Below are 12,826 nucleotides of genomic sequence, written 5' to 3' on the forward strand. Positions count from 1 at the left end.
ATATCCTGACGCACTGTGCGAGGAAGAACATCCGAATGAGCTGGATATCAGAAAAGCCTCCAGCATAACAGGGTGGCATATACTAGTGATGGAACACATCCCTCAGGATCACGCACCACGGAATGGAGCGATTCTATATGACATGGCGGCCCTTTCTAAATTATATAGTCATGGATCTGTTAGCGGTATTGATTAGGGCCTTTTTATAGCCATGAGGGCTGTAGATGGTGGTCCAGGGACTGCAGTGGGGGCGGGGCTTGTGGGGGGTGCTGAGGCCTAGTAAATACGGGTATAATTACGGTTGCTCCCATGGACAGGAGCCTTGGTGGAGGTGCGCCGAGTGGAGTTATGGAATATAATATAGGACAATGTAGTGTAAGTTAATGTTGTTGAATTGTAATTTAATTTAGTATTATCTCATTTAATTTGAGTCTGTGCTAATTTGGTTTAAGTTAGGTAAATATGAGTTGACTATATCTTGGAGAATAGTAAGCAGTTTATTGTTAATGTTACTGTAAAAACATAATAGTACGATATCATTTCTACTTTTCTGTACTTTTGTACATTTATAATTTTGCTTTTTTTTCTGATTTGTGTTATTGTTTTAAAAAAAAGGGAATTTTTTTTTTCAATAAATATATACATTATAAAGAACACTAACCTAGTCAGCAATATCCATGTTCCGTGATTGAATAATAAAAAATACATCTCTCATTAAAAAAAAGGCACTTGATAAGGTTCCCCATGGTAGGCTCATTCAGAACATAAGGAGGCCTTGGATACAGGGAAATTTGGCTGTCTGGATATAGAGTTGGCCCATAGAAGACAGAGGGTGGTGGTAGATGGAAAGTATTCAGCCTAGAGCTCAGTGACCAGTAGTGTTCCGCAGGGGTCTGTTCTGTGACTTCTGTTCTTAGTGATTTTTATAAATGACTTGGATGAGGAAGTCAAAAGTGGTTTAATAAGTTTGCCGATGACATGAAGGTTGGTGGAGTGGTGGATTGTGTGGAGGGCTTTTGTAGGTTGCAACGGGACATTGACAGGATGTAGAGTTGGGTTGAGAAACGGAGATGGAGTTCAACCTGGAAAAGTGTGAATTTGAATGCAGACTACAGGATTAAAGGCAGGGTTCTTGACAGTGTGGAGGAACAGAAGGATCTTGGGGTCCATGTCCATATGTTGCTCAACCTTATCACCCAGGTTGATAGGGTTGTTAAGAAGGCGTATGGTGTGTTGGCTTTCATTAGCAGGGGGATTAAGTTTAAGAGTCACAAGGTTATGCTGCAGGTCTGTAGAGTCCTGGTTAGACCACACATGGAAAATTGTGTTCAGTTCTGGTCACCCCATTACAGGAAGGATGTGGAAGCTTCAGAGAGGGTGCAGAGGAGATTTACCAGGATGCCGCCTGAACTGGAGGGCATGTCTTATGAAGAAAGGGTGAGGGAGTTAGGGCTTTTCTCATTGGAGTGAAGAAGGATGAGAGGTGATTTGCTAGAGGTTTCAGGATGTTAAGAGGCGTAGATAGAGTGGATAGCCAGAGACCTTTTCCCATGACAGCAATGTCTATAACAAGGGGGCATAATTTTAAGGTTATTGGAGGAAGATTTAAGGGAGATATCAGAAGTAGGTTCTTTACACAGAGAGTGGTGGGTGCATGGAATGCACTGCCAGCGGTGGGAGTAGAGTCAGATACATTAGGAACATTTAAGCGACTCTTGGATATGCACATGGAAAATAGTACAATGAAGGATATATAGTTTGATCTTAGAGTAGGATAAAAGATTGGAACAACTTCGAGATCCGAAGGACCTATACTATGCTGTACTGTTCTATGTTCTGTATTGGAAGAACATAAGAGCATTTGTGAATTTATGAATGAATCCCAAAATCCCAAGATTCCTTGCTGCATGAGGTTTCATCACTCCATCTGAAAATTCCGACCTCAGGACGAAGTTGTGGGATTTCTTTTCCTTTCAAGAAATGTTTGCCATTATTTATGAAAACAAATATTTAATCATGTTGGAATGTGGGCTGGACCAGAATTTATTACCCATTCTGAACTGCTCTGGAGAAACTGCTTTCTTGAACCGCTGCAGTGTGTGCGCTGTGGTTAGACCCACAATGTCCTTAGGGAGGGAATTCCAGGATTCTGACCCAGCGACACTGAAGGAACGGCGATATATTTCCAAGTCAAGATGATGAGTGGCGTGGAGGGGAACTTGCAGGGGGTGGTGTTCCCATGTATCTGCTGCCCTTGTCCTTCTAGATAGAAGTGGTCTTGGATTTGGTATGTGCTACTAAAGGAAGCTTGGGGAGTTGCTATCACTGTAGCTGTTGCACAGTTCCCTTTCTCTTGAACAGTCTGTGATGCTGTAGCTAGCAGCAAAGCTCTTCCTCCAAATAATGCCAAATGTCTAGAATTCTCAATAAAAGACAAATTGGTATTTGACCATTCAATAACGAGAGGTCGTGCTTTCAAGGTGAGAGGTGAAAAGTTTAAGGGGGATACACGTGGCAAGTACTTCACACAGAGGGTGGTGGGCATTTGGAACACGTTGCCAGCAGAGGTGGTAGAGGCAGGCACGGTAGATTCATTTAAGATGAGTCTGGAGAGATGCATGAGTAGGTGGGGAGCAGAGGGATACAGTTGATTGGGAATTGACTGACAGGTTTAGACAATGGATTTGGATCAGCTCAGGCTTGGAGGACCGAAGGACCTGTTCCTGGGCTGTACATTTTCTTTGTTCTTTGTTCTTTAAAGCTGCTACATTTGTCTAAGTTGTATTATGGTGAGGGTGTATTGATGTGTAATGTGTTGTGTCCCGTAGGCAATTATGGAAACAGGGGGCCGAGTAAGAGCGGAATCATTCCCCGATCACACTTCATTGGTGATTGATCTTGCTGAGAAAGATGACTCGGGCTCGTACAAGATTGTGGTACAGAATGAAGCTGGGGAAGACAGTGCTCAGCTGAAAATAAAGGTGGTCGGTAAGTGAGGACAACAAATAGACAATCCCACTGCTGTTTCACTCCCTGTATCAAAGGATTATGAAGGGTTTAAATCGATTAAACCAAAAGAAATTGTTCCTTTTGGCTAAATGGTTGGTGACTGATTCAAGATGGTTGTCAAAACAAAAACAGACAGGAGAAGACAAACCCTTGCCCAACAAAGATTTCAGGTGATGGATGCAAACTCAGAAGCAACTTTGGAAGGAGTTGTGATAAACACTCAAAGAGAAAAATATTTTGGGGATATGGGGAAATTGGAGCTGACTGGCTTGCTTGTTGTAAGGCAAAAGTGAGTATTGCAGATGCTTGAAATCAGAGTCCAGATTAGAGTGGTGCTAGAAAACACAGCAAGTCAGGCAGCATCCGAGGAGCAGGAAAATCGACGTTTCGGGCATTCCTGATAAAGGGCTTTTGCCCGAAATGTCAATTTTCCTGCTCCTTGGATGCTGCCTGACTTGCTGTGCTTTTCCAGCACCACTCTAATTTAGACTCTTGCTTTTTGTAAGATCCACCGCAGACTGAATGAGCCAATCTCTCCGTGTTGTACCATTCTGGGATACTGTGATTGGTGCTCTTCCTTCAGGAAGTGGACTTTTTCAGTTTGGGACAAAGAATAAGTAGAGGCAGCAGTACATGTGAAAGTGCTGCAAGAGCAGAGAGACTTGTGGGTGCATGGAAAGAACCTGGTAATGATAACTGGACAAGTTATGAAAACAATTTGGAAAAGCGATATGCAGGGTCTATGGCTATTTTAACAGAGGTGTATAGTGTAGCACTGAGTCAGGGAAATTGTGGTGAAACTTCATGGATCACAGGTCAGAGTCTCAGTTGGAGAATGGTCTCTAATTCTAGCTATCAGGCTTTAGGGAGGGAGGTCAAAGCCTTGGAGAAGGGACACTCAAGATTTATGAGAATGGTTCTTTAATCATGAATGAGATGTGGGTGTCACTGGCTGGGCTGGTGTTTATGGTCTGTCTTTAATTGACCTTGAGAAGGTGGTGAGCTGCCATCTTGAAACCACCACACTCTGTTTGGCGTAACAAACACCCTCAATGCCCTTAAGGAGGGAATTCCAGGATTTTGACCCAGTGACAGTGAAGGAATGGCGATGTATTTCCAAGTCAGGATGGTGACTGGCTGAGAGGTGAACTTGGAAAGGGTGGAGTTCCCATGTATCTGCTGCCCTTGTCCTTCCAGATGGAAGTGGTCTTGGGTTTGGAAGGTGCTGTCTGAGGATCTTTGGTGAATTTCTGCAGGGCATCTTGTAGATGGTACACACTGTTGCTACTGAGTGATGGTGGAGGGAGTGGATGCCTGTAGATGTAGTGCCAATCAGCAGCTGCTTTGTCCTGGATGTTGTCAGGCTTCTTGAGTGTTGTTGGAGCTGCATCCATCCAGGCAAGTGGGGAGTATTCCATCACACTCAAGCTACTATGTCGACAATCCTCCATTCCCTCCACCACAGACGCTCAGTAGCAATAATGTGTAACTACCTACAGGATGCACCGCTGATACTCCCCAAGGCTCCTTCAACAATACATTCCAAATCCCTGACCTTGAGCACTTTAGGAGGACACAGGCAGCAGAGGTAGAGAGGACACCACAGCCTCCAAGCCACTCACCATTGACTTGCAAGTATATCACCATTCTTTCTCTGCCGCTAGGTTAAAATCACTCGGCAGTCCCTCCATAATGTCATTGTGGGTCTACTAACACCATAAGGACTGCAATGGTTCTAGAAGGCAGCTCATCATCACCATCTGAGGGCAATTATGGATTTCAAATCCTGGCCCAGCCAATGATGCCCACATTCCATGAGCAAATGCAATAAGTAACATAAACATGATGGAACTGTACCTCCATGTGGCTATTGACATTCTTCAGGGGCAATTAGGAAGGGGCCACTCAACACCAGATTACCATGTTAATTAGATTTTAAAAAAGTTTATTCTGATGCTAATGCAATTGAAAGGTAAACTGGCAACATCCCAAGCAAAAATTCCATTCCCCCACTCCCGACCTCATTCCCATCCCCCACTCCCGACCTCATGCCCATCCCCCACTCCTGACCTCATTCCCATCCCCCACTCCCCGGCCTCATTCATATCTCCCACCCCCTGGCCTCATTCCCATCCCCCACTCCCCGGCCTCATTCATATCCCCCACCCCCTGGCCTCATTCCCATCCCCAACTCCCCGGCCTCATTCATATCCCCCACTCCCCAGCCTCATTTCCCCACACCTCCACTCCCCTGCCTCATTCATATCCCCCCACTCTCTGGCCTCATTCCCATTCCCCACTCCCCTGCCTCATTCCTATCCCCTACTCCCCAGTCTCACTCTATTTCCCCACTCCCCAGCCTCATTCCCATTCCCCATTCCCCAGCCTCATTTCCCCCCTCCCCCACTCCTCGGCCTTATTCCTATTCCCCACTCCCCGGCCTCATTTCTATCCCCCACTCCTCAGCCTCATTCTCCTGGCCTCAATTCCCCCCCCCCCCCCCACCCCTGACTCCCCGGTCTTACTCCATTCCCAACATTCCCGGCCTCACTCCATTCCCCCCACTCCCCGATCCCACTGTGACCTTCATCTGATGGACACTTTATGAGTGATCATAGAATCCCTACAGCGTGGAAGGAGACCATTTGGTCCATCAAATCCACAGCAACCCTCAGAGCATCCTATCTGATCCCTGTAATTCCGCATTTCCCATGGTAATCCACCTACCTTACACATCCTGGAACAGTATGGGCAACCTAGCATGGCCAATCCACCCTAACCTGCGCATCTTTGGACTGTGGGAGGAAACCGGAGCACCCTGAGGAACCCACGCAGACACGGGGAGAATGTGCAAACTCCACACAGACAGTCACCCGAGGCTGGAATTGAACCGGGTCCCTGGCGCTGTGAGGCAGCAGTGCTAACCACTGAGCCACTGTGCCACCTTGATGGAATTGGTATCTTACGATAGTACTCAAAACCTCCTGATATCTCCTAATACCTCATGATATGCTACGATGCCTCTTGTTCTCAGATTGCATGTCACTGGTCCATTTGGATGGAAGAGTTGGATTCTCTCCCAATGTTTCCTGGAACAAAACTCTATGTCTCTAACAACATTCCTCCTGTCCTGGAATTCACAACCCGCTCTACAAAATGGACAGAATATGGGCAGTGGGGTTAAGATGTAGGTGCCAGGATTGAGTCTCTGAGGAGCGGCTGGAAAATCCGGGGCTTGTTTATTGTGTGATGTTCGAGCGGGTAACTGGTGTGGGTTGGGTTGGGGTGCGGGTTTGGGTGGTTCTCCAGTTGGAAACAAAGGAAGCGGAAACTGAAGACAGGGGGTTCAAGGAAATGTTTTATTAGAAAGGAGCTATTGAGACGGGGTGCTGAGTAACTGATTCTGGCAATGGGAATGAGAGTTGCTGTGTGTCACTCTGTCTTCTTTCTACAACATGGAGCTCGTGCTGAGTGGTAGCTGAGTTCCAATCACTTCCACAAGATTCTGCCCACTTTACCCAGTATGTGGGACCACTCAGTAGCTGGAGTCCATTCCAGGCAGAGAACAGAACTATCCTTGCAGAATGTAAACTGGACATTGTTGGAAATGCCACTAACATTGAACATTTTATGCTTTTTGCTAAAGATATTCCTGATGCCCCTGCACCACCGATAGTTACGGAAGTTGGAGGTGACTGGTGTACAATGATGTGGAATCCTCCTGACTATGATGGAAGCTCCCCAATTTTAGGTAACTCAAGGGTCTGAGACACCCCGGGAAGGTTGGAATCAAATGTCAAGGACTGAAAGTGGAAACCCCTGCTTGTATCTAACACCTTTCAAGACTTCAGGATGTCCCAAAGGTTTTACAGTCCAATGAAATTCCTAATAAAGTGCATTCGATGTTTTAATGTCAGAAACATAGCTGGTGACTTTCACTTGGCCATCTCCCGTGAACACCGTTGTGATAGTGACAATATGTTTAACTCTGGAAATTGGCAGCTTTAAGGAGATTTTTAGTTGGCTGTAAAATGTATGGTGATGTCCTGAGGTGGTAGAAAGTGTTATAATTCTATGTTCTTCCTTTTCCAAGAATGAGTTCTTGGATGAACAACTTTACATCTGAGGTTAGACTGAAGAAGTTGGGACTGTTCTCCTTAGAGAGAGGAAGGATGAGAGGAGATCTGATTGAGGTTTTGAAATCCATGAGCGTGCTGGAGATGGTAGATAGGAAGAAGCTGTACCCAACCGTAAAAACTACCAGAACGAGCAGGACATGGGTTTAAAGTGATGGGTGAACAAAGTGAGGGTATTTGGAGAAGAATTCTTTTCTCACCCAACGAGTAGTTAGGGTCTGAAATGCACAGCCTGGAAACGTGGTGGGAGCAGAATCAATCGAGGCACTCAGGAGGGACAGTGGATGGTTATTGGGATAGTAATGGTGTACCGGGATTTGGGAAATATAGACTGGAGCTTGGCATGAGGGAATGATGCTCTTTGAAGAGCCAGTACAGGCACAATGGGCCGAATGGCCTCCTTCTATATCAGCAATTCTATGATTCTTTCATCTCACCGAAGACCTTTTTTTTGTCTCTTTGCTCAAGAAATTTGCAGACATTGCACTATTGTATGGTGGTGGGGTCAGGGTGATGTGACTGCGGTGAGGTTCTGTTCATATATTGAGGGGTGAGTGGTTGTGTAGACACTGAGTCACTGCTCTGTCTTGTATTTAGGGTACATCATTGAGAGGAAGAAGAAGCAAAGCTCTCGATGGATGAGACTCAACTTTGACCTTTGTAAAGAAATGACCTTTGAACCCAAGAACATGATTGAAGGGATTCCTTATGAAGTGCGAGTGTTTGCTGTCAACACCATTGGAATGTCCAAACCCAGTGAGCCGTCAAAAGCATTTATCCCTCTTGGTAAGATTTCATAAAGTGTGGGCCTCTGGCCTTATTTCTGTCCAGCATGTTGGTTCATATAATCACTCTCCGCTTGCCCCCTGAGAAGGTAATAAAGAGCTTTCTCCGTGAAACCCTACAGTGTCAGGACTCCAAAGACAGTGGTACCTGAGGATGTTCAGGATATTTCCTCTGGGACAGTAAGGAATGGTGATAAATAACCAAGTCAGGAAAGCATGTGACTGGCAGAGAAACCCGCATGGAGTGGTGCTCCTTTTTGCCATGGGGGAGGTGATGGCACAGTGGTATTATCACTGAACTGTTTCCCCAGCAATGTTCTGGGTTCAAATCCTGCCATGACAGATGATGGAATTTGAATTCAGTAACAATTGGGAATTAAGAGTCTAACAATGACCATGAACCTGTTGCCAATTGTCAGGAAAAACCCCATCTGGCTCACTAAAGTTATTTAGGGAAGGAAATCGCCATCCTTACCTGCTCTGACCTATATGTGACTCCGGTCCCACAGCAATGTGGTTGACTCTTAACTGCCCTCTGGGCAATTAGGGATGGACAATAAATGCTGTCCTCACCAGTGACGCCCTCACCCTGTGAATGAAGACAAAATACCCATCTTCCCTTGTCCCTTCAGGTGGCCAATGCCAATAAGTTAGTAAAGTGGACAGGCTTTGGGGAGTCAGGAGGTAACTTATTCTCCATAGTATTCCTATTCCCTGACTTGGCCTTGTAGTCACTGTCTTTTTTCGGTGACTCCAGTTCAGTTTCTGGTCAATGATAATCCCAGGACATTTGTAATGGGGGGATTTAGTGATGGTAATGCCATTGAATGTCAAGTGGAAATGGTTAGATTCTCTTTTGTTACAGATGGACGTTGCCGGGCACTTATGTGGCATGAATCTTGTCACACCACTTGTTAGCTCAAAACCAGGTTTCGTCCAGGTCTTGCTGCGTTTGGCCATGGACTCCTTCAGTACCTGAACGGTGCTGAACATTGAGAGAAGGTTGAACATTGAGATGAAGCAGCTGAAGATGGTTGGGCCAAGGACACCACCCAGAGGAACTCCTGCAAAGATGTCCTGAATTTGAGATGACTGACCTCCACCAACCACAGCCATCTTCCTTTGTGTTAGGCTTGATTCTAACCAGCAGATAGGTCTGCCCTGATTTCCATCCATTCCTGTTTTGCTAGGGCTCCTTGATGCCACATTCTGTTGAATGCAGCCTTAATGTCAAGGGCTGTCACTCTTCCCAACCCTCGAGAATTCAGCTCTTTTGTCCATGTAAAGACCAAGGCTGTAACTCAGGAGTTGAGTGGCCTTGGTGGAACCCAAACTGGGTGTCGCTGAACAGGTGCTGCCCATTAGTACTGTTGATGACATCACTTTACTGATGATTGAGAGTAGACTGATGGGGTGTTAATTGGTTGGGTTGGATTTGTCCTGCTTTTTGTGTACAGGGGCACACCTGGGCAAGTTTTCATAAGGTCTACTTTTTGAGAGATTAGTAGTTGTTGATGAAGCAACTGAAGATTCTCGGGCTTTAGAAACTTCCTAAGATACGTTTGTGGTAATCTACCAAGGCTGCAATGATTAACCTTCAACAATCTCAACCATCTTCCTTTGTGTTAGCTTTGATCTGGCACTGGGGGATTTTTACTTTGACCTCCAGTGACCTCCATTTTGTCTAGACTCCTTTGTGTGGTACCCCATTGGGTATTGAACATTTACTCTCACTACCTCTACAGCTGTTATGTTCATGTCTCGGTTAATGCTGCAAAGTGTGTTGGAGTCAGAGGGCTCTGGCAAAAAGCCCAACTAATGATTGAAGGGCAGGCAGCTGGTAAATAGGAGTTCTTGATGGCATTTTCATTAAATCCTTGCATCATGTAATAGATTTGGAGGCAGTGAGCAGGGTGGTAACTGACTGAGTTACATTTGCTTTGTTCTTTATGGATAGGTATCCCCCAGGTAATCTCCCATATCAGGTAGATTCCATGGATATACATCATGTTCCAAGTTCTTTGACATGGACCAGCTGTGGTGTGCAACACTGTTGGTTTCCCAATGTAAATTTCGAAGCAAGAGTTATCACTTGGTTTATATTGACACCATTTGCAAAGTGGCCACTCTCCACATTTTTCTGTGCGGTCAAACACAGAGCCTTACTGTGAACTGTCCTGTGTTTGTTTTGTTCTCCCCAGCCCCAACCAGTGAACCCACACTCCTCGCATGTGATGGTGTGACAGACACCAGTGTATCTCTGAAATGGAGGCCCCCTGAGCGTATTGGAGCAGCAGGACTGGATGGCTATCGTATTGAGTACTGCCTCGAAGGAAGTAAGTCCATAGAACATAGAACATTAATGATGTGCCGACCTGTGAAACTAAGCTGATGCCCATCTAACCTACACCGTTCCATTATTATCCATATGTCTATCCAATGACCACTTAAATGTCCTTAACGTCGGCGAGTCTACTACTGTTGCAGGCAAGCCATTCCACGCCCCTACTACTCTCTGAGCGAAGAAACTATTCCTGATATCTGCCCTAAATCTATCACCCCTCAATTTAAAGCTATGTCCCCTCATGATAGCCTTCACCATCCGAGGAAAAAGGCTCTCACTCTCCACCCTATCTAACCCTCTGATTATCTTATACATCTCAATTAAGTCACCTCTCAACCTTCTTCTCTCCAACGAAAACAGTCTCAGTGCCCTCAGCCTTTCCTTGTAAGACCTTCCCTCCATACCAGGCAACATCCTGGTATGTAGTAAACCCATCCCATTTTTCCCTCAACCCACAGGGAACTTCAGCAATAGCTAACGTATGTAAGAACGTCTGGGCAAAAACAGGATAAAGTCCGCCTCCTTCGTATTCTAGCACCCTGATGGTCACATGATTCAATAATGATGTTGTCATTGGCCAATAACAGTGATCTCGTTTTGTATCAATGTGTCTGCGTGTGAGTCTGACATGAGGCAAGGAACCTTCCAGTGCCTTGGGAACTATTGTCAATTTCCCCTGATTCTCCAAAACTCCACCAATCAGTAATCGATTACTGCCTTACTGAATCATATCATCTGAGGGTTTTGAGTAACTTTTTCTTTGTAGCCTGACTTGAATTCCTTTAAGACGTCATACATTTAGGTTAAATGGAATTTTAGGACTTTTGAGTATGGGCAAGAATACCCATCAAAATACTCATTGGTCAAAAGAGGATATGCTGGAAAATCTCAGTAGGTCTGGCAGCATCTGTAAGGAGAGAAAAGAGCTGACGTTTCGAGTCTAACTGACCCTTTGTGAAAGCTGACAAATACTCATTGGAATTTAGGAGAATAGGAGGATACCTTATTGAAACACACAAGATTCTCTCAGAGATAGAGGGATATGGGCCAAGTGCTGGCAAATGGAACTAGGTTAGGTTAGGATATCTGGTCGGCATAGACAAGTTGGGCTGAAGGGTTTATTTCCATGCTGTACATCTCTACGACTCTATTATTCTAAGTGGCTATAAGCTCAGTCTGTGCAAGGTATACTGTTTAACCATTTGAGTCCTGTAATCATTCTGGTGAATCTGCACGGCACTCCCTCTAAAGCCCGTACATTCTTCCTGAGAGCTACTGTACATTTTATTTGATCACAGTTTTGATTCTACCTGTACAGAGATGTACAGCAGGGAAACAGGCCCTTCAGTCTAACTCAGCCAGCTGACCAGATATCCTAAATTAATCTAGTCCAATATCCCTCTGAACCCTTCCTATTCATATACCCATCCAAATGCCTTTTAAATGTTGTAATTGTACCAGCCTCCACCACTTCCTCTGGCAGCTCATTCCATACATGTACCACCCTCTGAGTGAAAACGTTGCCCCTTAGGTCTCTTTTATGTCTTTCTCCTCTCACCCTAAACCTATGCCCTCTTGTTCTGGACTCCCCCACCCCAGGGAAAATACCTTGTCTATTTACCCTAACCATGCCCCTCATGATTTTATAAACCTCTATAAAGTCACCCCTCAGTCTTTGATGCTCCAGGGAAAACAGCCCCAGCCTGTTCAGCCTCTCCCTATAATTCAAATCCTCCAAGCCTGGCAACATCCTTGTTAATCATTTCTGAACCCTTTTAAGTTTCACAACATCCTTCTGATAGGAAGGAGACCAGAATTGCAAACAATATTCCAAAAGTGGCCTAACCAATGTCCTGTACAGCCACAACATGACCTCCCAACTCCTACACTTAAAACACTGACCAATAAAGGAAAGCATACCAAACACCTTCTTGACTACCCTATCTACCTGCGACTCCACTTTCAAAGAGCTATGAACCTGCACTCCAAGGTTCTTTATTCAGCAACACATGAAACAGAGTTATTTCTCTTTCTCGTTTTTGTTTTAATCCAGCTAATGAATGGATCGTGGCAAACCCTGAGCTGACCGATAAAACCAAGTACACCATTAATGGCCTGCCAACCGGAGAGAAGATCTTTGTGAGGGTAAAGGCGGTGAACGTGGCTGGTGAAAGCCCTCCGATCTGTCTGACCACAGCCATCCTGGTCAAAGAGGTGGTGGGTGAGCAGTCCTTTCTGTCTGAGAAGTGTTGGCCTCGAACAAGACTAGAGGCAAGCCGAGGGTAACTGTGCCCCCCTCTGTAGCCCGCAGTAACAGGGAGATTGTATGATGAAAAGTTAAGCCCTCTGACTGGAGAGGTTGGGAGATGCAGTCCCACTTTATTGTGGTGTTGCTGCTGGCTGCTGAGGAGATATGTATTTAGGCTCTTAGTATACACAGGAGAGGCTCCTCATGTCTGAGGCTACATTAAGCTGTGGATGTCACCATGTATACTTCTATAATTTTCTGTGTGTGTATACGTGTGCACCCATGTTCCTCTGTGTGTGACATC

The 12,826-nt window shown here is 45.4% G+C and overlaps 1 protein-coding gene across 11 annotated transcripts in view; it reads left to right on the forward strand.

The window, feature by feature from the left end:
* mybpc1 (myosin binding protein C1) overlaps positions 1–12,826 on the forward strand; it is a 146,370-nt gene that overhangs the window by 107,425 nt on the left and 26,119 nt on the right. For all 11 annotated transcript variants that reach the window (XM_072551998.1, XM_072551993.1, XM_072551995.1 and 8 more), the window contains 5 exons: positions 2,829–2,988; positions 6,656–6,760; positions 7,743–7,931; positions 10,132–10,266; positions 12,328–12,495. In XM_072551998.1, coding sequence (XP_072408099.1) covers positions 2,829–2,988; positions 6,656–6,760; positions 7,743–7,931; positions 10,132–10,266; positions 12,328–12,495 — 757 coding nt within the window. The remainder of the gene's footprint in view (positions 1–2,828; positions 2,989–6,655; positions 6,761–7,742; positions 7,932–10,131; positions 10,267–12,327; positions 12,496–12,826) is intronic.

The sequence above is a fragment of the Chiloscyllium punctatum genome, chromosome 32, assembly GCF_047496795.1.
Source record: "Chiloscyllium punctatum isolate Juve2018m chromosome 32, sChiPun1.3, whole genome shotgun sequence".
NCBI lineage: Eukaryota > Metazoa > Chordata > Chondrichthyes > Orectolobiformes > Hemiscylliidae > Chiloscyllium > Chiloscyllium punctatum.